Source organism: Odocoileus virginianus, chromosome 1 (assembly GCF_023699985.2).
Source record: "Odocoileus virginianus isolate 20LAN1187 ecotype Illinois chromosome 1, Ovbor_1.2, whole genome shotgun sequence".
Taxonomy (NCBI): domain Eukaryota; kingdom Metazoa; phylum Chordata; class Mammalia; order Artiodactyla; family Cervidae; genus Odocoileus; species Odocoileus virginianus.
Window position 1 is genome coordinate 72,420,110 of NC_069674.1, and position 26,602 is coordinate 72,446,711.

The 26,602-nt window shown below is 36.2% G+C and overlaps 1 protein-coding gene across 16 annotated transcripts in view; it reads right to left on the minus strand.

Moving 5' to 3' along the window:
* Window positions 1-26,602, minus strand: part of MAGI2 (membrane associated guanylate kinase, WW and PDZ domain containing 2) — a 1,406,842-nt gene that overhangs the window by 501,505 nt on the left and 878,735 nt on the right. For all 16 annotated transcript variants that reach the window (XM_020903091.2, XM_020903019.2, XM_070469808.1 and 13 more), the window contains one exon: window positions 13,132-13,347. In XM_020903091.2, coding sequence (XP_020758750.2) covers window positions 13,132-13,347 — 216 coding nt within the window. The remainder of the gene's footprint in view (window positions 1-13,131; window positions 13,348-26,602) is intronic.

A 26,602-nucleotide genomic window follows, 5' to 3' on the forward strand; every position in this document is an offset into this window, starting at 1 on the left:
AATCACACATTTTTTTCAAAGTTCTGTATGTTTCCCTGCAGAGTTCTCCATTTGATTTTGCTGGGTGTCAGGGACTGCTACTGAGGTATGAACTTGGCTTTCGTATCTTTGAGGGTACTGATTAAAATCAGAATCAGAGACACAGCTCTTCTATTTTATATTAGTCCAAGGCTTTTTCCTAATATAGACTCAGGGTAAGCTTGGTTTTCAAATCTAATAGACAGCTCCAGACTCTTGTTCACTTTTAGTAGTGACCATAGTGGTGAAAGTGGTGGGGCTTGAAGATTTTCCTTACTTTCCTGCAAACTTAGCAGTCTCATCAAAAAGCATGTTTGTTAGGTTGACATAAAATCTTACTGTGTTGTCATAAGGGTAGGATGGAGTGGAGGCTGTCGTAACATGCTTGCTTTACTGCTAGAAGCTGAAGTTTTTTGAATTTGAAATATAGGCTCTTGCAAATAAATGAATATTTTAGGGTTGACTCTTGGACAGGAGAAAAATATCATTATAATTGATTTTTCATATGGCCATCCTATAGATTATTTTCTACTGTGAAAATGGAGGACATTGTGCCTTCAGAAAGGAAGCTGTCACGCAGTGGTCACCTGCATTCTATGCAGTCAGTTGACTGAAATAAGTCAATGTCCTAGCTCACTGCTCAAACAGCACTCTTGTCAATTTTCCTTGCTCTTCCTAACCTTCTCAAATGAGAAGAGGAATTATAATATGGGTGCCAAAATATTTGCACATTGAATGATTAGTGAATATTAACTCATCATTTAGAAAAAAAAATAATTACTTTTTTGATGTAGTAAACTATGCACTGGGACCTAATCCAAAAGTACAGAGAAGAAAAGCAGTGCAAAGCTCTCTCTCCTGTTTCTACTCCCAGTGTTCCAGCAATCCTGTAAGCAAAGGTGGCTCTATTTTCTGCTCTTTCTGAGGTGTTTCTATGCACACTGATTACTGACTTGTAGTTGGTATTTTTCTGATTCTTTAGTTCTCCTAAAGTGTTTCTAATTTTAAAAACAAAGCACTATAATTTCTTTTTATGTATGGTATGAGAATGAGGAAGGGTGGCCCTTAAACACTGTGGCAATTTAAAAAGTGTATTTTTTTCCTGATATTTTAACTAATATTTAATTTTAATATTTGAGAATATGAAAGAAAGACAAACCTAGAATAAAATAGAATTAGGGAAATAAAATAGAATTAGGGAAATAAAATAGAATGAGGAAGGGTGGCCCTTAAACACTGTGGCAATTTAAAAAGTGTATTTTTTCCCGATATTTTAACTAGTATTTAATTTTAATATTTGAGAATATGAAAGAAAGACAAGCCTAGAATAAAATAGAATTAGGGAAAGTTAGGGTATGAGTAACCATGCTGCTGATTTTTGAGATGACATATCAACTGAGGGAGCTGGAATGCCCAATCCTGTAGAGAGATTACTTTGTACCTGTAATGTCTGTACCCAAATTGGATCTCATCTACTTAGGAGGCCAGTCAGGGAAATATGAATTAATAAGAAAACATATTCAATGTCTCAAAATTATTTTCATTTACATCTATAATCCAAAATTAGTTATATATTCTTTGGAATACTAAAAGAACAATATGAGGAATTATGAAAATAGAAAAATGCAAGGTGTATGAGTGGAAGATGACAGGAAAAATTCGGTATATAAAAAGCTAAATTGGGAAGAATTACTAAAAAGATTAGTAGAGGGAATTACTTTCTATTGACAAGGAAGAAGAAGTGCTGCCTTAATCAGTATATATTCTTCTTTCTAATTTTTAACATTTTAATAAAAGCAGACTGGAATAATGGCAATAAAATGAGTCTTCACATCTTTGAAACTATATGTGCTGCATGATTTTCATAATGTAATGAATTCTGAAGATATTTATCTTATAGAAACAATAAATCTTCAACCAACTTTGGGCTGAGAGAAGTTGACACAAGTATTGAAAATACTCAAAGACCAAAACAAGATATGAACTAAAATACAGGACATGTATGTACAATAATTTTCAGATCTTTCAAAATTCTGACAAAGTCAGCAAATTAGTACTGCATGAAACATTACCTTCTGAAGTTTAAGGAACATCAAAGGGGCTGAAAGTAAATGCAGAAGACTTTATTCAATCTTGATCTTGATAATTCAGGTGCCATTCTTTGGGGCCAAATTGGAGTCAAGGTGTTTTTTCATGAGAACAAGAAGTCAATTAGAAAATAAAAGATAAAGGTGCTATCTCTTTATCCCTGAGTGCTCAGAGAGACCTTATCCAGAGACCTTCCCTCTTCAGAGTCAAAGACCAGCCTTCAGTCAGAAATAACTAGAGCAACTTTTGTCTGACAATAAAGTAGCTAAGATTTCACACTGAATTGATAAACACATCCAGAGGAGAAATATGAGATAAAAAAATAGACTACAGGGTGAATATCAAACCTAGAGAGAATGGATGACCATGACTAGAAATAAGCTTAGACTCTAACAATGCTTGGAGAACCTGAAGACGCAAACGTTTCAACTAGTCTGCAGGCTTTCTCTGTGTGCTTTACAAACCCCAGTGTGACTATGGTCGTTCCTGCTGTGCCTTCCTCCTTCTCTCATATACATCACATAAACACTAAGAGAAGCAGAAAAAATCTCTACAAAAGGTTGAGATTCCAAAGATTCTAAAATTGCTTAATCAGTCTTTGGGCATGAAGAGGTTCAAATAGTACTTCCCTTTCAGTTTAATCACAAAGTGAGTCTGCCTTGATTTAAAATGACATCCCTGAAATTAATCATGATTTCATGTTTGTTTACAGTGGTATAGTTACAGTTACTACTAAAGTTCATAGCTACAGACTCTAAAGAGATTATCTTGTTACTTTATAATCATATGTGGATACTCGGAGCATTTTTCAATTAGGGCACTTTCACATTCAAATAATCATATTAAGAAAAGACTTATTAATAAATAGAATATCTAGTTTTTGAAAATTAACTATTTAAAACAGCCCTAGAAATCTGCCCCTCCAGTGGGGAGGTAAACCAGTACTGTGTTTGGGAACAAAATAATACAATCAAACCTCCCCTGCAAAAAAAAAAAAAAAAGAGAGAGAGAGAGAGAGAGATAAAGATCTGAGTGGATATACACATCACAGTCTCTGTGAACCCATACAAAAATAAGCAGGGGATAGGCGTTGGGGTGGTTTCAGAGTGCACCATTATTCACAGGAAAACAGCGAGATTCACCACGGAGGACATAATTCTTTTGACAGTGACAGGACCTCATTCACAGAACCAGGACTGATGGTGCATGCACAGTCAGCGTGCCAAGCGGCACAGGACCTGGATGCGGGTCCCTAATGGTGAACTGAGATCATTGCTGAGGACACTCAGTGATCACATAAGGGACACTCTGTTTGCTCTCTGGGAGACGCAGTTCATTTGCACTAATTGCAGGCGTGGGGGCCTGGAGAAGGCAGCTCTGTGTACACATACTGTATTCCCTTTGTTGGCGAAGGTAGCTCTCACGGGCCCTGTTCCTCCTGGCATTGTGAATGTGTGTGTATTAACAGAGAGACTTAGCTGCCTTTAAAGTATATGTGCATTTCTAATTCTTTGCACTAGGCTTACTAATCACTGGTGAGGGGAAGCTACAATATAATAGTGAATTACTCTCCGGAAAAGTTAAGCAGATAATTCATGAAATAAAAGAAATCTAAGAAAGCCTAACCCAATTAGGCCTAACCCAAGCCAAACCCTACTGTTTACAGGACTTGTTTTTCTTCAGAAAAGTTTCACTGGGAAAAAAAAAAGTCTATCTACTGATCTGTTAAGCACCTATCTATCTGGGTCATTTTCACAGTTACAGAGATTGAGTAATTCTCATCTCTAAGAACACATCTTTTAAAATATACTACTTTCTTTTGTTCAAGCAACTTTTGAAGAAATGTAAGATCATGAATCCTCATATCTTTTAAACTTAGAAACACTGCATGTTGAAGACATGGAACAGTGGAAAATGAGCATAAAATAAATCTAATCATGTTGATATAGTGAAGCTTTGACATTCTCAAGAGGTTTGGTTGACTGCAAAAATAAATATTTACCAAGAATTTGAAATAATTAATGATATATACTAATCACTAACATAGGCAAACAAAAAAGTAGAGATAATCCTTTTCCTGGCAACATTTACAACATATGAGAGAATGACAGACTTGAACATTATGAAAAGTTACCTACAAAGACCAGTATCTTCTAAATGAATGAGAAGTGTAAGCTGGACTTCAATAATTCAGAAATGGACAATCAGTTTTTCATTATGAGAGTCAACAAATGATTACCAGAGAATATAAACATTTGATTGAATTGTGAATAGAATAATAGTAGGTTTGAATGTGGGAAAGGCTTGTCAGATAGGTGAAGGTGTTTTCTGAGTATGAGATGCAGATGAGAGAAGACAGAGCGGGGAACCAAAGATAACAGGTGTTGGAGTCAAGTGTGGGAGGACGTAGGTGGTTGTCCAAAGAGTTTTAAGTACTAGAAACAGAAGCTCATCCAAGTTTTGAGAATGATATGTAACCAAATGCTGGTTCAAAATCTTTTAATTGATTGAAGAGTAATAGGGAAATTGGCAGGAATGGAGCCTATAGGAAAGGAGGTCAGTTAGGTGACATGTGAGTGCATGCTAAGTCTCTTCAGTTGTGTCAGACTCTTTGCGACACCATGGACTAGGCTCCTCTGTCTATGAAATTCTCCAGGTGAGAAGACTGGAGTGGGTTGCCATTTCTTCTCCAGGGGATCTTCCCAACCCAGGGATCGAATTCATGTCTCTCATATCTCCTGAACTGGCAGGCGGGTTCTTGACCACTAGTGCCACTTGGGAAGCCCAAGTTAGGTGACTCTGTTCCCCAAATGAGGGGATGAGGCGGTGATCTAAAGAAGGCTAAGAAAGGGATAGATAAAAGCTAAAGGCCCAGTGATCTTACTGTTATTTTTTAATCTAATAATGCATATCCAGCAGGTGTGAGAAAAGTATGACTCTGAACTACCTGGGTGAGAGGCAGATTTAGAGAAAACCAATAAGATGCTTTGTGAGTTGGCTTGCTTGTTTGTTTTTTAGAAGAAGAGTTTAAAGTGGAATGCTCATTTAAATTGCTGAAACAATACTTGGGGAGGGGTGTGTGTATAGTCCATGGGCAGTAGTTAGAAATATGGCCCTGGAACACAAGGGAGAAATGAAGGCTGCAGATAAATCTAAGTATTTGAAGCCACAGGGCTGAATATCACCTCTACCAAGATAAAGATGTTTGAACATAAGGTGAGGTTAATGGCAAGGGAAGGTTTCCTGAGCATATGAATTTTAAATAGCACTTTAAAGACAAATTCTCTAAGATGATATAAGGATGTATCATCCTTGCAAGCCTTAGAGCTAATGTCACTTCCATGAACTTTGTGAAGGACAAACATAATGGAATACAATGTAGAAGGAGTACACTGAACTACAGGACTGTGATTTACGTTACAGAGGTCAGGAGTCACTTTGTCCTCAGTGTAGTTAACAACACAGGGAAGTATGGTGGAGAAGGACGAGTTCAGGTTTCCCTGGGTTCAGAGTTCAACTGTGCTATCATCATCTTACTAAAGTACTTTAAGGTAAATTTCAGCATCTCATTTATTAAGCAAATATACTGTGATTATGGGACTAGAGATAACATATATCCCATACAGCTTGTACATAATATGCATTCAGTAAAGGAAAGTTGTCATTATTTATTTTATTTTTGTAATGTTTATTACTTACAATGATAAAACTAAATTTCTAAGGGTAGAACTACACTGATTTTCATCACCAAAGTGACATACATCAGAAAAAGAAACATTTCTGCAATGCAATTTTGAATAAACAGAGGGAAACCAGAATAAAATAAATATTCAAGTATGTGAATATTCATTGATGTCAGTAAAACTTAATTGACTGATTACCTATTTAAAAGTGGTCATTGACTTTATATACATATGATATGAAAGCAAAAGAAATATAATTCTACAAACTACATTTCAAAGGAGTAAAGATCAAGACTGTAATTGGAGTAAACTGAGGACTCTAAAACCTTTATTTCCACAGTGAAAACAGTTCACTTTGGTGAACTATCAATTCAGTTCAGTTCAGTTCAGTTCAGTCGCTCAGTCGTGTCTGACTCTTTGCAATCCCATGAATTGCAGCGCGCCAGGCCTCCCTGTCCATCATCAACTCCTGGAGTTTACTCAAACTCATGTTCATCGAGTCGGTGATGCCATCCAACCATCTCATCCTCTGTCATCCCCTTCTCCTCCTGCTCCCAATCTCTCCCAGCATTAAGGTCTGTTCCAATGAATCAACTCATTGAGGTGGCCAAAGTATTGGAGTTTCAGCTTCAGCATCAGTCCTTCCAGTGAACACCCAGGACTGATTTTCTTTAGGATGGACTGGTTAGATCTCCTTGTAGTCCAAGGGACTCTGAGGAGTCTTCTCCACCACCACAGTTCAAAAGCGTCAATTCTTTGGCACTCAGCTTTCTTCACAGTCCAACTCTCACATCCATACATGACCACTGGAAAAACCATAGCCTTGACTAGACGGACCTTTGATGGCAATGTAATGTCTCTGCTTTTTAATATGCTATCTAGGTTGGTCATAACTTTCCTTCCAAGGAGTAAGCATGTTTTAATTTCATGGCTGCAATTACCATCTGCAATGATTTTGGAGCCCCCAAAAATAAAGTCTGACACTGTTTCCACTGTTTCCCCATTTATTTCCCATGAAGTGATGGGACCAGATGCCATGATCTTAGTTTTCTGAATGTTGAAGTATATAAGGGATTAAAGACTAGTAGGTTTGGTACTTAATTGCTGTTGCTGTTGTTTAGTCACTAAGTCATGTCTAAATCTTTGCCACCCCATGGACTCTAGCCTGCCAGGCTTCTCTGGATCCCCTGGAGGAGGAAATGGTAAACCACTCCAGTATGCTTGCTGGGATAATCCCATAGATAGAGGAGCCTGGAAGGCTACAGTTCATGGGACCTGCAAAGAGTCAGACATACATAGATAAAGAATATTATATATATAAAAAACTAGAAATATTTTATATCTAGAGAAGGAAATGAGTTGCCTTTTACATGACTTACAGAAATGAAAAAAAAATAAGAAGCATTTAGTAGGTTGAAACCTATTATTCCTTCTTTAAAGATGTACAAGTAAAATAGTGGTCATATTGCAGAGAAAAAGCCAATTCTGACTCCATGTTGGAATTGTTTGACTTGATTTTCGTTGCTTGTGTTATTATAATCATACAGAATGATCTGTCTCAGAGAACACTGCTCCTCTGCCTGTTTAAACTGAAGTGTCTTTGTTCAACCCCATCCACCTGTGGATGGCAGGAAGGAAGAAATTAACACATCCCCTGCCTGAGGCTTGTCATTCTGGGAGATGTTTACAATATTTCCCATAACAACTGTAAATATCTATGCACCCAACATAGGAGCACCTCATTACATAAGACAAACACTAACAGACATAAAAGGAGAAACTGACAGTAACACAATAATAGTAGGAGACTTTAACACCCCGCTCACACCAATGGACAGATCATCAAAATAGAAAATTAATAAGAAAACACAAGTCTTAAATGATACATGAGATGAGATGGATCTCACTGATATCTTCTGGACATTCCATCCAAAGGCAGAAGGATACATCTTTTTCTCAAGTGAACATGGAACATTCTCCAGGATAGACCTGGACATTTGTGACCTGATTTGAGTCACAAATCAAACCTCAGTAAATTTAAGAAAATTGAAATTCTATCAAGCATCTTCTCTGACCACAATGCTATGAGGCTAGATATCAATTACAGGAAAAAAAAAAAAACTGTAAGAAACACAAACACATGGAGATTAAACAACACATTTCTAAATAACCAACAGGTTACTGAAGAAATCAAAAGGGAAATAAAAAAATTTCTAGAAGCAAATGACAGTGAAAACACAACTCAAAACCTATGGGATGCAGCAAAAGAAGTTCTAAGAGGGAAGTTTATATCAATACAATCCTACTTAAAGAAACAATAAAAACACTGAATAGACAACCTAACTTTATACCTAAAACTACTGGAAAAAGAAGAAGAAAAAAACCCCAAAATTAGTAGAAGGAAAGAAATCATAAAGATCGGGCAGAAAGAAATGAAAGAAAGAATAGTAATGATTAATAAAACTGAAAAAAAACCCTGAAAGCTGGTTCTTTGAGAAGATAAACAAAATTGACATACCTTTAGCCCAACTCATTGAGAACAAAAGAGAGAAGAATCGAATCAAGTAAACAAAATTAGAAATGAAAAAGGAGAGGTTACAACAGACAATGCAGAAATACAAAGGATTATAGAGACTATTATGAACAACTGTATGGCAATAAAATGGATAACCTGGAAGAAATGGACAGATTCATAGACAGGTTCAATCTTCCAAGATTAAACCAGGAAGAAATAGAAATTATGAACAACCCAATTACAAGAACTGAAACTGAAGCTGTGATCAAAAATCTCCCAAAAAACAAATCCCCAGGACCAGATGGCTTCACAGGAGAACTCTATCAAACTTTTAGAAGAGCTAATGCCTATCCTTCTAAAACTCTTTCAAAAGATTGTAGAGGAAGGAACACTTTCAGACTCATTCTACAAGGCCACCATCATGACACCAAAACCAGACAAAGATAACACACACACACAAAACACTACAGGCCAATATCACTGATGAACATAGATGCAAAAATCCTCAACAAAATTTTAGCAAACAAAATTGAGCAACACATCAAAAAACTCATACACCATGATCAAGTTGGGTTAATTCCAGGGATGCAAGGATTCTTCAATATATACAAATCAGTCAATGTGATACACTATATTAACAAATAGAAAAATAAAAACCCTATTATAATCTCAATAGATACAGAAAAAGCCTTTGACAAAATTCAGCACCCATTTATGATTAAAACTCTTCAAAAAATGGGCAGAGAAGGAATCTACCTCAACATTATAAAGGCCTTATATAATAAGTCTATAGCAAACATCATTCTCAATGGTGAAAAACTGAAAGCATCCCCCCTAAGATCAGGAACAAGACAAGGGTGTCCATTCTCACTACTATTATTCAACACAGTTGTTGAAGTCCTAGCTACAGCAATCAGAGAAGAAAAATAAATAAAAGAAATCCAGATTGGAAAAGAAGTAAAGCACTCACTCTTTGCGGATGACATGATGCTGCACATAGAAAATCCTAAAGATATTGTCAGAAAATTACTAAGAGCTAATCAGTGAATTTAGCAAAGTTGCAGGATACAAAATCAATACACAGAAATCACTTGCATTTCTATATACTAACAATGAAAAATCAGAAAGAGGAATTAAGGAATCAATCCCATTCACCATGGCAACTAAAAGAATAAAATATCTAGGAATAAACTTACCTAAGGAGACAAAAGAACTGTACACAGAAAATTATAAGACACTAATGAAAGAAATCAAAGGTGACATAAACAGATGGAGAGATATTCCATGTTCCTGAAGAATCAGTATTCTGAAAATGACTGTACCACCAAAGGCAACCTACAGATTCAATGTGATCCCTCTCAAATCACCAGTGGCATTTTTTACAGAAATAGAACAAAAGATTTCACAACTCATATGGACACAAAAGACCCTTAATAGCCAAAGCAGCCTTGAGAAAGAAGAATGGAGCTGGAAGAATCCACCTTCCTGACTTCAGACTATACTACAAAACCAGTCATCAAGGCAGTATGGTACTGGCACATAAGCAGAAATACAGACCAACGGAACAATTAATGGTCTTTTTGCTTTGCTTCCTCACCTCCCCTTTCTCTGGTCTATAAAAGAGCCTGGTGTTCAGATCCCAATAAGATGGCTATTTTGAGGTGCTAGCCTGCTATCTTCTCGGTCATCTGACTTTCCAAATAAAGTTGTTTTCCTTGCCTTAACACGTTATCTCTCAGATTCATTGGCCTGTCCTACAGCAAGCAGATTGAGCTTGGACTTGGTAGTAGGCATGTGTTTACAGATTGTTAAGAAATGTATTTATTCTTCTATTTGGTAATATTAATATAAGACTCAGCATGGTACAGCAGTTAAGAGTATTGGTTCTGGATCCAGATTTCCTATATATGAATTCCAGTTACAGGGCAAGTTATTTAACTGTAGTGTACCTCAGTCCTCATCTGTAAAACAGCATCTAACTAATAAGACTATAAGAGAAATAAATGAACTGATACACATAATGAGGTTAAGGAGCTCCTAGGACATGATAAGATCAAAAAGAAGTTAATTATTTAATATTATTTTTTACCAATATTATCAATTTTATTTGTAATGGAATAAAGTTACCTCAGTAAACTTTCTCCTTTTCCAAATGTATCTCATTAATTATATTATTTATGTTCTATACTGAGGCCTGATATTAATTACTATTATAGGCTCCTACAGGGCAGTGTTAACTAAAATGTAAGCAACAATTTTCTCAATATTATTTGAAGTGTCCTGAATCCAATGAATGTGTATGGGGAGAAGACAAAGGCACAATGAAGACCCTGTACTAGAAAAAATGTGAGGAGTCAAATGGTGAAGAGTTGGTGAGGTTCAAATGGTGATGAGATTCAAATGAGATTCAAAGAAGTTTTATCTTAAAATCCCTCTTGAAACATTTTATCTTAAAAACTCTCTTGGATAAACATGAAGAAAAACAGAGACCCTTCAAAAATGGGACTTGTTAAGGATTTCTAATAAAGGATGATCAAACAACTTTCTGGTTTGGGGCTGTTTTCTATCTTTCAAGTCCCATAATAAGAAAGAAAAAGTAGTATAAGACCACTTGCTACACCAGGTTCACAGAGGCACTGTTTGTGGCATCTGTTGACTACCCAGATATCCTGAAGCTGGCCTGCATAGTTGTTTTCTGTTATTTTCAGGCTCAGACGTCCAGAGACAGTCACAAGGCAAGTGTTGGTTAAGAAGAGTTCAAATCAGTCCATTTTACCTGGAGCCTTAAAAATGTCCTAGTCATAAAAAGCAAAACAAAGTATTTCTCATGTCTAAGGTATGAATACAAGGGGATGGAGCTTTCCAGATTCACTATGTCCTCAAGTTAAAATAAATTTCTAGTCTGAGAATTTGTATGTCAAGAATGTTTCATTTGATTTGCCCTAAACAAAGTATAAATGGAACAGAAATCAATGATTTGAGCCTTATCAAGGCCATATATTTTACATTTTTAGCTATAAGGTTTTAATCAGTAAGAAATCCTATAACTGCTCTTTGACATTCAACTCCTGCTTCTTTTGTGATTATTTTCTTCCATTTAGCTGAATTGTTTTGCTTTTCACATCAAAGTTCAACTAAGGAAACTATGTCTTATCAACTTAATTTAAATCCATTACATGATGAAAAGTAAATATTTTGACAGAAACATTTCAGACTCAAAAAAGAGATGTTATCTAAGTGCTTGAAAATTATCAGATCATTTTACAGTAAATAAATTACATTATGTACCTATAGTGATTTTTAGCATTTGTACCCAGAAATCAACAATTGCTGGGGTCAGAGAATAATTTTTTAACCAATATATTAATAGAGGAAGTTATCCTCATATATTAACCAAAATGAAACCATTTTCTAAGGTTTTATACCTTGATTGACACATATTGAATGTTTGGTCTCCTTATATTTAATGAAGAACATTTGTACAGGTATTACACTGGAAAATGAAGGTAAAAATAGGCTTATGAAACTTTTCTTTGATAAAAAATAATTGGGCATGAAAACTCAAACAATATGTTGTTATAGAAGCAGTACAGTGATAAGTAAAAAGTATAGACATCAAAGTAGTTGTTGGAAATATCTTAAGAATAATGTTTGCAAGATACATGTGTTAACATTGTTTTCAATGGTTTTAACACAGCTCTTAGATTTTCAATGTTCGTTAAAATAATGATATGCCATTATTAACAAATAAATAAGTAAAAAAAAACTTTAGAAACTTTTCCCAAGATTATAGGCAAAGAGAATGTCATAGTTTAGTTTTGGTAAGTATGAATAAGATTATGGAAAATCTATATTATAAATAAATGCTTTGTACTACATTAGCAATAAGCATAAGAAAATTACAAATGCATACCTTGCACACACTTTACATCTGTCTAATATTTTTTATATAGGGATATGACAGATGATAAATTAAAGGGATATTTTTCCCTTGTTCAAGGTAATTGCCTTCATGATATCAATTGTGAAGATGCTTTCTCCAAATTGCTGGATTGTGTGATAAGGGTGGAAGGATAAATAAATGGGCATTTTGTAACTACAGTTATTGTGTAGACTGTATTCATTGACATTGTTAACTAAATCACATGACACAACCTCTATTCACAGAGCTGAAAGTATAGTAAGGTTTATAAGGACAATTATATCTAATTAATATCTAATACTAATTAACAAAAAAATTTCACAATGTGACACAGTTGTATTCATGACTTGTAACACCTTCTAAGGTTTAAACCACTCACTGAAAGTGAAAGCCTCTCAGTCATGTCCAACTCTTTGGGACCCAGTCCATGGAATTCTCCAGGTCAGAATGCTGGAGTGGGCAGCCTTTCCCTTCTCCAGGGGACCTTCCCAACCCAGCAATTGAACCTAGGTCTCCTACATTGCAGGCAGATTCTTTACCAACTGAGCTATCAGGGAAGCCCCAAACTACTCACTGTATTGCCAGTAAAATTTTATGAGTAAAACCATAAATAGAGGAAGTTGAATAAACTGCGAGATACATCAAAATTTAAACTAATAAATTCAGACACAAGAATCATATCCTTCCCATTTGATATCATAATCCTCTCCTGGAAGATAACTGTAAACATTATCTATCTATCTACACACACACACACACACACACACACACACACACATACACATCTGAAAATAAATGTGAAAAAATATATATGAATACACTACATATATTTGAACACAGATATAACATATATTCAGCTATTTCCAGAAGGACTGATGAACCTATGACAAATGTAAATGACTAACCTGGTGTTACCACTACTCCATTTCCATTGACCACAGGCCTCTCTTCCTCTTCCTCCTCAGGAGGCTCTATGCTTGCTTTCTCCATGTTGCTCACTGATTTATTCCTCTTTCGTTTTCCTTCAGCACTTGGAGTGGCTCCAGGAAGTAACTGGTCTGTTACATTTAATAATAATGGTGCTGGTTCTGCTGGAGGCTTTGGGGTACCGTAGTAATTGTCTGTGAACGATACAAAGCATTATGAAGTTAAGCATTTCTCCTACTGATGTGCATAATTTGTAAAGAATGGAAATGTTATTAACAAATGTGGATCCTAGTTTGTATACATAATATATATATATTTTATATACATACAAATATATCATTTTATAGCCTTTATGTTTTTAATACATGAATTTGTTGCTTCTTTTGTATTGGGCTTTAATGCTTAAGGAAAGATATAGATCTATCTTTATTTCACCTTAGTGCCAAATCAAAATACAGTCTTACTTATTCATATGACACACGGCAATTTCAAATTAATCAAAAATTTTTGATAACAAGTTTTTATTATAATTTTTTAAGAATAATTATATCTGAATAAGAGTATAGGTAATTTTTTTTTAAGCAAATCTGACAACATTCTGGAAAGGCACAAACACACTGTGCTTCTCTCCAGCTTTCAAAGGGCTCTGGCTGTTGTCTTTGATGTGCACAGCATCCTGCCCAGAGCTGTATCTCCCTGCCGTTTTAGTAGTTCCCATGACTGCTGACAGTGGGCCTGCTGCTCTAATCGTTTTTCAGATTACCACAACTCTTTTTCCCACAGCTCCATGATCCCAGCTACAGAATCATTTGTTTCCCTCATCAGCCTGTGAAGCTTCTCCTCTTAAAGAGGAGACTAATTCCTGTGTATCTCGGTAATAAGGGCCTGGCAAATAGTTGGCATGGCATGTGAGCTTACTGTGTAAATATCCATATACATTCAAGGCAAATTACTTTCTAAAAAATAGTTTAATTTTTTGATTGGCAAAAAAATGGTGTTTTTAAAAAAGATCAGTGTTTTACTTTTAGCATCAACTTCAAACCCATAGTTGTGTTTTCAATTAATTGAATAGTTTATGCACATCTTTGCTCACTCCTTCATTGGAGTCTTTATTTAGCATTAACTGTGAACCCAAGCACTCCAGTATACCTCTGAGAGAAAATAATGACTACAATGCAATCCTTGTCTTCCAGATGCTCAAGGGTCTAGGCACATTTGAGAGTAAGCAGATAAGCATTAAAACAGGAAATAGGATTAAGCACTCAAACAAGGAGACACAGAGAGGAAAACCCATCTCACTACCTGCGGAGGCCACTGAAGGCAACTGGGAAGACAGTGTGGTGTGAAAGAAACAATCCTTAAGTAGAAGTGATGGGGTCTAGATGTGTAGTTTCTATGCAACTACAATTCAAGTAACTCAGTAAGGCTTACTCTCTTCATCTATATATTAGAAATGGCAATACTTGTTAAAATCACCTGTATTGTGAATTGCAAACAACTAAAACATACTCTAGTTAAATTAAAAATGATAAGGATGAGAAGATGTAAGGTGGCTACTTGAGGGAAGAGACTGGAAAATCTTGGGGAAAATGGGCAGAAACAAAGAAGTTCTGTCTGGACACTCAGGCTTTGTGTGCTGGCCCCGGACTCTGGAGCCTAGCAGATCCCACTACCACAGGCACAACCCTCAGTGGCAGCTGCCCTGGCGGGAATGAACTCAAACTCTTCTCAGGAGCTCTGATTTTATTCATTTCCAGGGAAGCTTTCAGGAAAGGTCATTTCATTGGCTGAACCACAGGCACAAGAGAGCCCCTGAACTGCTGAGGAGGACTGCCCTCCTTAGATTCCACGGGAGAGTCTAGAGCCCTTTTTCATCCATCGTATATCAGGGTTCTCCCCGGGACAGAAAGGGTCTTAAGATGCTGGACAGGCAGAAATCACAAACATTCACTACATGTGCCCAACTGGGTTGTTGTGATGATGAAGTAAGGATGTAGGAGGAAGAGCTTCATAAACTGTGAAACTCCCCTTTTTAATGGCAGTGTAAACTTCAGGCTGGCATGAAGTGAGTGATGGTTCTGGAGGCCAGCAAGCCACTGACACTGTTACTCATTTTCACAGATATTCACAGTCGTAAGAATAATAGCAGAAAAAAAAATTATCATGTAAATTGGTTCTTAAACATGTAGAACTTATAAACAGAAGTCTGCAAAGTGGATGTTATGTATTTTGCTAAAGGTTGCTTTCTAATTTGATTTAGAGCATTTCAAATGAATCAAACCTTTGAATGCACTCACCAAATTCTGAGCAAACAAAAACTGATAGCTGTTCCCTAGAAATCTATGAACTATTACTGTATTATAGCACCCAAAAGATCTAGCATAGGTCCAATAAGTAGTATAATTTTAAGCAGTGCTCTGATTTTTTAGTGCTTCTAAATATATATAATACTAAGAAAAGTGAGTTTGAGTAAGCTCCAGGAGTTGGTGAGGGACAGAGAAGTCTGGTGTGCTGCAGTCCATGGGGTCACAAAGAGTCGGACATGACTGAGCAACTGAACTGAACTGAAGAAAAGTAAAAGTGTTAGTTGCTCAATTGTGACCAACTTTTTGTGATCCCATGGACTGTAGCCCCCACCAGGTTCCTCTGTCCATGGAATTCTCCAGGAAAGAATACTGGAGTGGGTAGTCATTCCCTTCTCCAGGGGATCTTCCTGACCAGGGATTGAAACCAGCTCTCCTGCATTGCAGGCAGATTCTCTACTGTCTGAGCAACCACTGAAAGATGAGCCCCCCAGGTCACTAGGTGTCTAATACACTACTGGGGAAGAGTGGAGAAGTAGCTCCAGGGAGAATGAAGAGGCTGAGCCAAAGTACATGCGATGCCTAGTTGTGCATGTAGTGGTGAAAGTAAAGTCTGATACTGTAAAGAACAATATTGCATAGGAACCTGGAATGTTAGGTCCATTAATCAAGGTAAATTGGTGGTCAAAGAAGAGATGGCAAGAGTGAACATCAAGGGAAAAAAAAAAAAAGAGTGAACATTGACATTTTAGGAACTAAAATCAACAGGAATGGGAGAATATCTCAGATGACCATTATATCTACTACTGTGGGCAAGAATCCCTTAGAAGAAATGGAGTAGCCCTCATGGTTCAAAAAGAGAGTCCAAAATGCAGTTGCTAGGGTGCAATCTCAGAAATGACAATGATCTTGGTTCCTTTGCAAGGCAAACCATTCAACACCACAGTAATCCAAGTTTATGCCCAACCACTACTGCCAAAAAAGCTGAAGCTGAATGGTTCTTTGCAGACCCACAAGACCTTCTAGAACTAACATCAAAAAAAGATGCCTTTTTCACCATAAGGGAGTGGAATGAAAAAGTAGGAAGCCAAGAGATAAATGAAGTAACACACAAGTTTGGCCTTGGGGTACAAAATAAAGCAGGGTAAAGCTAACAGAGCCTTGCCAGGATAGCAAACACCCTCTTCCAAAAACACAAGAGATGATTCTACACATGGACATCACAAGATGGTCAATACCAAAATCAGACTGATTATTCCCTTTGCAGCCAAAGATGGAGAAGCTCTGTACAGTCAGTAAAAACAAGACCTGGAGCTGACTGTGACTCAGATCATGAACTCGTTATTGCAAAATTCAGACTTAAATTGAAGAAAGTAGGGAAAAGCACTATGCCATTCAGTGGTTGACCTAAATCAAATCTCTTATGATTATACAGTGGAAGTGACAAATAGATTCAAGGGATTAGATCTGACAGACTGCCTGAAGAGCAATGGATAGAGGTTTGTGACACCGTACAGGAGGCAGTGACCAAAACCATTCCCAAGAAAAAGAAATGCAACAAGGCAAGATGGTTGTCTGAGGAGGCCTTACAAATAACTGAGGAAAGAAGTGAAAGGAAAAGGAGAAGGAAAAAATATACCCAACTTAATGCAGAGTTCCCAAGAATAGCAAGGAGAGATAAGAAGCCTGCCTAAGTGAACAATGCAAAGAAACAGAGAAAATATTAGAAAGGGAAGACTAGAGATCTCTTCAAGAAAATTAGAGATACCAAGGGAACATTTCATTCAAAGATGGGCACAATAAAGGAGAGAAATAAGTTAGGACATAACAGAAACAGAAGAGATTAAGAAGTGATGCCAAGAATACACTGAACTGTATGAAAAAGGTCTTAATGATGTGGATTAACACAGCAGTGTGGTTATTCACCTAGCACCAGACATCCTGGAGTGTGTAGTCAAGTTGGTCTTAGGAGGCATCACTTTGAATAAAGCTAGTGGAGGTGATAGATTCCAGCTGAGCTACATCAAATCCTAAAAGATGACGCTGTGAAAGTGCTGCATTCAATATGCCAGCACATTTGGAAAACTCAGCAGTGGCCACAGGACTAGAAAAGGTCAGTTTTCATTCCAATCCCAAAGAAGGGCAATGCCAAAAAATGCTCAAACTATCACACAACTGCCCTCACTTCACAAGCTAGCAAGGTAATGCTCAAAACCCTTCAAGCTAGGCTTCAACAGTATGTAAACTGAGAATATCCAGGTGCATAAGCTAGATTTAGAAAACACACAGGAACTAGAGATCAAATTGCCAACATCCATTGGATCATAGAAAAAGCAATGTAATTCCAGAAAAACATCTGCTTCTGCTTCATTGACTAAGCTAAAGCCTTTAACTGTGTGGATCACAACAAACTCTGGAAAATTCTTAGAGATGGGAATACCAGACCACCTTACCCACTTCCTGCAAAACTTGTATACAGGTGAAGAAGCAACAGTTAGAAGCAGACATGGAACAATGGACTGGTTCAAAATTGGGAAAAGAGTATGTCAAGGCTATATATTGTCACCCTGCTTATTTAACTCATATGCAGAGTACATCGCTAGAAATATTGGGCTGGATGAAGCACAGTGGAATCAAGATCCAGGAAAAATATCAATAATCCCAGATAAGCAGTTGACACTACCCTTATGGCGGAAAAAAAGAGGAATTAGAGAGTCTTGATGAATGTGAAAAAAGAGAGTGAAAAACCTGGCTTAAAACTCAACGTTCAGAAAACGAAGATCATAGCATTCAGTCCCATCACTTCATGGCAAATAGATGGGGAAACAATGGAAATAGTGACAGACTTTATTTTTTGGGCTCCAAAATCACTGCAGATGGTGACTACAGCCATGAAATTAAAAGATGTTTGCTCCTTGGAAGAAAAGCCACGACAAACCTAGACAGTATATTCAAAAGCAGAAACATTACTTTACTGACAAAGGTCCATCTAGTCAAAGCTATGGTTTTTCCAATAATTATATATGGATGTGAGAGTTGGAACATAAAGAAGACTGGGTGTGGAAGAATTCATGCTTTTGAACTGGTGTGTTGGAAAAGAGTCTCGAGAGTCCCTTGGACTGCAAGGAGATCAAACCAGTCCATCCTAAAGGAAATCACTCCTGAATATTCATTGAAAGGACCGATGCTGAAGCTAAAGCTCCAATAATTTGGCTACATGATGTGAAAAGCTGACTTGTTAGAAAAGACCCTGATGCTCGGAAAGATTGAAGGCAGGAGGAGAAGGGGAAGACAGAGGATGAAATGACTGGATGGTATCATTGACTCAATGGACATGGGTTGAGTAAATTCAGGGAGATAGTGAAGGACAGGGAAGCCTGGCATGCTGCAGTCCATGCGGTCTCAAGGAGCTGGACATGACTGAGTGACTGAATGACAACGACAAGTACTAAGAAAAATGAATCACACTTCAGTGACTTTTTTTCCAATTTCTCTTTTATGGCTTAAATCTCTGTGAGGTAGAAAAAGAACCTTTTACTAATTAGAAATAAATGCATATGTGTGTTCGGTCACATAACTCAGGCTAAAAATAATTATTAACAGATCATGTTGGATTTATATTCCTAAATAATTACATCTATTGACCTGTGATGTGATTATAAATCATATAGTGGTATTTTGTTTCTACAATTTGGTTTATGAAATTAATACTTTAGATTAAATTTTAGATGCAAAAGGATATAAAATATTAATTAAGACATTAAGATTATCTTTATTAGCAATAATAGCATTTTAAAAGAGGCACAGAAATAACACATGTAGTTACTACATTTGAGAAATGTAATTCCTAGAAAATAGGCTATTGCATAAACCAAATACACAGACCAAAGAAACTGGAAATTCCTAAAAGCAGCTGAAATTCAGCCAAATGGTCACATAGCTTAATTACTGAAATAATTTCCTGGTGTTTAAGTATATACAAACAAATATACTAAGGATAAATGTGCCATGTAGGTAACACATCAGCATGTTTTCAGAAAACAAATAAACATCAAAACTATTTTAAAATATTATTTGGAAAAACTGTCCCATTAAGCATGAAGTGCCTGTATGCACAGTGCCTATGAAATCTCAGAATGCCATAAAACATGGTGTATGTTTAACAGCATAGATCACAGCGAGATAAAGTGAGTTTGAATCCTGTGTCCCCTAATCTGGCTGGCTCTTCATATCCTTAAAGTGGAATTTAGTTGACGTGGAACTGTGGGGCTGTAAGATGATCACAGCCACAAAAGCAACTGTAATAACCCATGCTATGATTATCATCATAGCAATTTAGTGAGCTGGACATTGAAAGGGCATTTTCTTCTGAGCTCTTGTATCTGATAGGGATTAGAATGAAGTTATCCTGCCTCTGCAGTTAAAGGAAAATAGAGGCTCTAAAAAAATTAAACTATTTCCACTATTATACATGAAGCAAGTGGAAAAACTATATCCATTTGATTGAGGAGCCACATTTCTTTTCAAAATACCATATTTCTGAGAGAGAGAGAGAGAGAGAGAGAGTACAGAGCAATTTGCAACCTGCCCAGAATTGACACAGTCCTCTAGGACTTCAAAGTCACAACCAATGAACAGAAAAATATCACCTTCAAAAGAGAAATCAACGATTGCTACCAAATCATGAAGCAGGGACATTTTAGGTGATTTTTTCCCTCCTTTCTTCTAAAACCGTGTGTGTGTGTGTGTGTGTGTGTGTGTGTGTGTGTGTGTTTTGGAGGCTTGGGATAGGGATTATAGGCTTTCCAGCCCACTTTTTACTGACTGTATTTGTAATGAATGATGTATTCATTAGCAGTTTCATGTTAATTTAACACAAAGTTTCACTACTTAGTTGTTAAATATGATGACAAAATGGAAATGATACATATCATTGTTCACATAATTCTATCATAATTAGGGTAATCTATAAATTAACAAAGTTTAATTTTGAATCAATGTTTGGGAAATAAAAGAGGCAATTATTGAGAAACTTGATTTAACTTGATTTATACGTCAGCTTTTAAAGTATTTAAAAGAATAGCTTTTTTTTTCCATAAAGGTATAGATAATCAAAGGGCTTCCCTGACGGCTCAGTGATAAAGAATCCATCTACCAGTGCAGGAGACGCGGGTTCAATCCCTTTGTTGTCGTTGTTTAGTTGCTCAGTCGTGTCTGAATCTTTTGCAACCCCATGAACTACAGTCTGTGAAGCTCCTCTATCCATGTTATTTCCCAGGCAAGAATAATAGAGTGGGTTACAATTTTCTTCTCCAAGTTCAATCCCTGGGTCAGGAACATTCCCTGAAGACGGAAATGGCAACCTACTCTAGTATTCTTGTCTGGGATATCCCATGGACAGAGGAGCTTGGCAGGCTACAGTCCATGGGGTCGCAAAAGAATCACACATGACTTAGCAACTAAACAACAACATAGCTATGAAAGAGTGAAACAGGGTGAATATAGTCATTTCTTACATTATAAATACAAAAGGAGCTTCCCTGGTGGCTCAGTCATGAAGAATCCACCTGCCACGGAGGAGATATGGGTTTGACCCCTGACCTGGGAGGATCCCACACATTGTGGGGAAAATATGCTTGTGCGCCACAATTACTGAGCCTGTGCTCTAGGGCCTGGGAGCTGCAGCTGCTGAGCCCACGTGCCACATTGCTAAGGCCTGCACTCCCTAGAGTCTGCTCTGCAGCAGGAGAAACCCCTGCATGAGAAGCATGTGTATCAGAAGACAGAGTAGTCTCCATTCGCCAGAACCGAAGAAAAGCCCACGAAGCAATGTAGACCCAGCACAGCCAAAAATAAATACATATTTAAAAAAATGAGGAAAGCTTCCCAGAAATATGAATAGAAAGAATAGCCTATGGTGACAATAATCTGTTTCATAATAATAAAAATATTTAATAAATGACCATTTACACTGAGTACTGTTATACTTAATTTCTTGCAAATGGAGAGAGATGAAAACAGACTACGGTGCTATGAATTAACCTTCCTAGAAAATACTTGGAAAATCTAAACCATTACCCACTTTTAGACAGACCCTTCCTAAGCCATCAGAAGAGATGAAAAGAGCTTTTCAAATGACTTTTTGTGTATTACACTTGAAGACCATCACAGAATTACTTCTTTGCTTTCTCTAGCTTGTTAGAACAAATAATGTTTTTAAAAAAGTCTAAATTTTCTAAATAGCATTTTGTCTTTCTTCTGATCCTTCTCAGGTTCCCTACCCCCCTGCCTCCTCAGATACTGATTTTAATGGTGAGGCCAGGGGATAAAAAGGAATACAAAATTATAAACTGTTCTTTTATCTTTTTTTGTATACATAGTCTTTGTTGAAGGGTAATAGGTAAGAGAATAATATTTTCTGAGATGCACCATATTCTTTTTACTTATAAGTTTTATTAAGAAGTTGCTTATAAGTTATGATGAGAAGTAGAAAAGACACTAAAAACTAATTTGGCTTATGACTAAATGTGAAATGTGAAAGTGCTGAAATACTTTGAAATGCTTTTACTTGTTTCCAACATTTTTTCCCTTTAAACAAGATCAGTTTTCATGATAGAAACATGATTTGTTACTTAGTTCATTTGTCTTTTTAAGTAGTAGACGCAGATGTTGGCTCTGTTGGTTCAGTCCTTTGGTAGTATGATGATAACATGTGTAGATTTTACACCAAATAGCCATCTATCATTCCATATAGCACCCAAGTGGAGATGGACTTTTGAAAGGCAATATTCTTGTCATCAAGAAGCCTCACAGATTAAGGTCTTGACCCCCATTTCTCCCCTATATTCTCAGTACTTTTATTCCCATTTCGGTACCCAGAAAGAATTCATTTTGGATAATTATTTAGTGGAAGAGAGATGACTGCCTACAGACACTTCAGGGTGTGCATACAACACAGTCTATCACTGAGATCCCCAGAGAGCTTGTGTTGGAAAGAATAATGGCAAAATTTGAGAGGCTGAAAGTCTAATCACTTGTTTTTTACAGTTTTATAAATGGAGTGAGGAGTTTTGATACTTGGCCTCCTAATGGCACCTGCATAAGATGACTCTGACATTAAACAGAGAGACCAAGGTCAGAGTCTAGGTCCATGTATAATTAACCATGCTAGAAAACATGGCAGATCATAAGTAAATAACTATTTTTATCACATCAGAGATTTAAATTTATATTAATAGAAACAAGTAAGTCATCAAAGGATTCTAAATTCAAACTTCAAGACATGTTCAACATGTTACATATGGGATAGTAAATGACTGAAAATTAGTACCAAAAATTATCATAAGATGGTCTTGCCATCATGGCAAGAATCACGGTCATATGGCTACAGTTAGTAAAATAGAAATTCTGTAAATATAAAGCAAAGTTAGTAAATGTAACATAGAAAACATTCTGTTTTAAAATTTTACTTCCTAGCAGAAAATAAGACTCAAAGTCTCACTGCAGAATGCTTCTGTCAACTGATCTTTGAAGTTATTTTTGCAAGCAGGTCTGATACTTAAATTTGATCTTCCCCTAGAAGGCATCATTTCTTCATCATGTCATATACAGTTAGTAGCTTGAAACCAAAATGGAAAATACCCTCTGACCTCAAAAGATAATATATTTTTCTCTGGTAGTGAAAAGTATTTATCTCACATGTGACAGAAATAAGAAAAAATTAAAATGGTCACTGATATCTGTGCTAAACAGTAAATTACTAAATTATTTGAAAATTCAGTGTTGAATATGACTTTCAAAATGTGGACAATTGTGTAGACAATGTGAAAAATTATGTTTTTTTTCCATAGGCAAAATTGAATTATTCTGCCACAATCCTCACCTAAGAATTTCAAGTATATTTGAAATTAATGAATGCTGGTTGGATAATAGGATCCACATGCATTCTGGATATCACTGTCTCTAGTTGTTTATCAATACTCTCCAGAAATTGAGTAGGTGGTTTAATCTAACATTGTCTGAAACTTGTTTTCAAGTTCTCATTGAGTTCCTTGTGGTCTTTTGGGCCAAATTTCCATTTATTCATGTTAGTCAATATTTAGAGACACAGAACAAATCTTTGCTAAACTGAACTATATAGACTGGTCAGTGTATGTTGTGTCCTTCTTTAAAGAAAACTAGATATCCTTCACTTTAGAGATTCTTCATTCAAGCATTATGCTGAAGCGTTCTGAACATTTCCCACCTGTGCCAAATAAAATATATTAAGAAACCATGCAAAGAAATCCTTAAGAAAACAGAAGGAAGTTACATTCGATTTTTCGATGTCAAATATCTATTTGTTTTCAAAGTAAACATTCGAACATTTATAATGATACTAACATAAAAAAACTTACAAGTCCAATGCATAAACATATCACATTTAAATAATATTAAATTTCTTAGAGCAGTTCTGTCTTGTAAAAATGTTATATCAGTCCCAAATACACAAGCCATATGTCATTTAAAATTTTCTAATTGGCGACACTGAAAAGGGAAAAAGGTGAAAGTTACTGTAATGATACATCTGACTTTACCCAACACATACAAAATATAATAATTTCAATGTAATATAATACTAAAAGTGATGGATGCAATATTTTTACATTTTTCCTTACTAAGTCTTCAAAACTCAATGGATAGTTTACACTTAAAGTGCATTTGATTCAGACAAGCCCCATTTTCAGTGCTGAATATCCACATGTGCCTAGTGACTACTGTACTGTACTACTTATTTTATCAAATAACACTCAGGTTATCATCTGACTCGTTCTTCTCAGAAAAAATAAAGTGAAAATCTCTTCTTTAAATGAATAAGAGAATTGAGTAAAACACCAGAATACACTGACATCTTCAGATAACATTGTGTCAGTGAGGTTTCTTTTGTTTATTGCTTTGCTGCACTAAATTCATGAAAGTATTATTAAGCACCCAATAGATGTACATTTCTTAACGACTCTCCATCTTGCTTCCTAATCATTCATTTTATCACTTTATCTTGTCTTAACCTGAAAATTTCACTTCTGACTTTATTAACAACTTAGAAAGTAAAAAAAAAAAAAAGAAAAAAATGTTTCAAGTGAATAATATAAATATGGACTTGTGTCTTATATTCAAGAATAGGGCTTAAGAACCCTTTTTGGTCACAAATCACAGAGAAATTGTTGACTCATGGTGATGGTGTAAAAACAGAGATTACTCATATTCATTTTTCTTCCTCTTGTTACCTCTCTGGTAACATACTCCACAGTACTCAGAATCCACTGCCTCATACTTCTCTCATTAGACTCCTCTTTCACACCCTATACTCATAATAATTCCAGTTTTCTTTTTCTTTTATACAGTATGTGTGTCCCATTTCTAATTTTCTTTAGTTATGCTAAGTGACTGGATTACCGCTCTGATAAATGAATTCAAAGTTAATGCCAACACCAAAAATTGACTTAATGTATCTTGCATATTAACAACTTTTAATTCTAATCCAAAAAGTTCATTGTGAGATTTGGTCAATTCCGTGGTGTAACATACATTTTGGGCTTTCCTGGTGGCTCAGCTGGTAAAGAATCCATGTGCAACGCACGAGACCTGGGTTTGATCCCTGGGCTGGGAAGATGCCCTAGAGAAGGGAAAGGCTACCCACTTCAGTATTCTGGCCTGGAGAATTCCATGGACTGTATAGTCCAGGAGGTTGCAAAGAGTTGGACACGACTGAGTGACTCTCACTCACATATATTTTAGAAGAACTTAGTTTTGGGTACTCTCAAATAACAATGGAGATATTCTCTTGGGTAGTCAGGACACCTGGTAAAATAAATATGATGATCCTTGGGGAACATAAGAAAGATCAATATGAAGATTTTTGGAAAACAGCACTGAGAAAAAAAAATTTGTATTTTAATTCCAGTTAGTACCAAATTCACGTTTCTTTTTTTAAACAGAAACCATTTGCAAATTTGTTACTAATGCAATTAATGTTTAAGTTTTAGAGTGTCTAGTGAGCTTGGTCCTTAAGAGGCAGACAGTCCCTTCATGGTTCAGTAAATAAGTGGAAGTGAAATTTTGATGAGTTTTTAAATGAACGTTTGCAAAAAGCTCAGTGGATTTCTGTGATAGTCATCTTGATTAAATTTACTTCTTCAAAAATTGATAAAGGAAACTGAATCATTCAAGGACAGTATTAATTTTCTCACACAGCATTTATAGCTTCTCATACAACTTCCTTCTCTCAATGGTGCTATTAGCTGTGATAGCATGAAGTTACCAAGAAATTAGGAGACCTTTAAGACTTTCTTTTATATATATAAAAAAAGACTTTCTTTTATCATGTCTTGCAAGTATGATATCTAGGGAAATTCTGTTTAACCATAATTTGATTATTGGCTAATGACTGAAGAAATCTGCCAAAATATCTAATTTTTAGTTGCTAACAGAAGGCAGAAAAATTTAACTTCTACTTGGGAATTTTGTTTGCTGGATTATTCCAAGCATGCATGTGAAAGAGTGCAGCACATAGTCAGAGGATCTGGATCCTAATCAAGGTTCTACGACCGACTTCCTAAAAGACCTTGGATTAGGCATGAGACTATTCGGATTTCAGTTTCTTCATTTGTGAAGTGACAGAATAGGGTTTTGGTTCTAAAGTACTTACCTCAAAAATCCTGTAAATATTTAAAGGATGCAATGACAACAGGTTTTACATCCTTATCATCATATCAGATAGTTTCTAAGTTAACAATGCAAAGAAATAGAGGAAAACAATAGAATGGGAAAGACTAGAGATCTCTTCAAGAAAATTAGAGATACCAAGGGAACATTTCATGCAAAGATGGGCTCAATAAAGGACAGAAATGGCAGGGACCTAACAGAAGCAGAAGATATTAAGAAGAGGTGGTAAGAATACATAGAAGAACTGTACAAAAATGGCTCTGGGAAATGGTGATGGACAGGGAAGCCTGGCAGGCTGCAGTCCATGGGGTCACAAAGAGTAAGACATGGCTGAGTGACTGAAAAACAACATCATCATATCAGAAAGCCCTGAGCTGACAATGAGGAGAGAATGGCAATAAATTGTAGCCAACAATTTCAACTACTTGAAGGCCTGGACTCT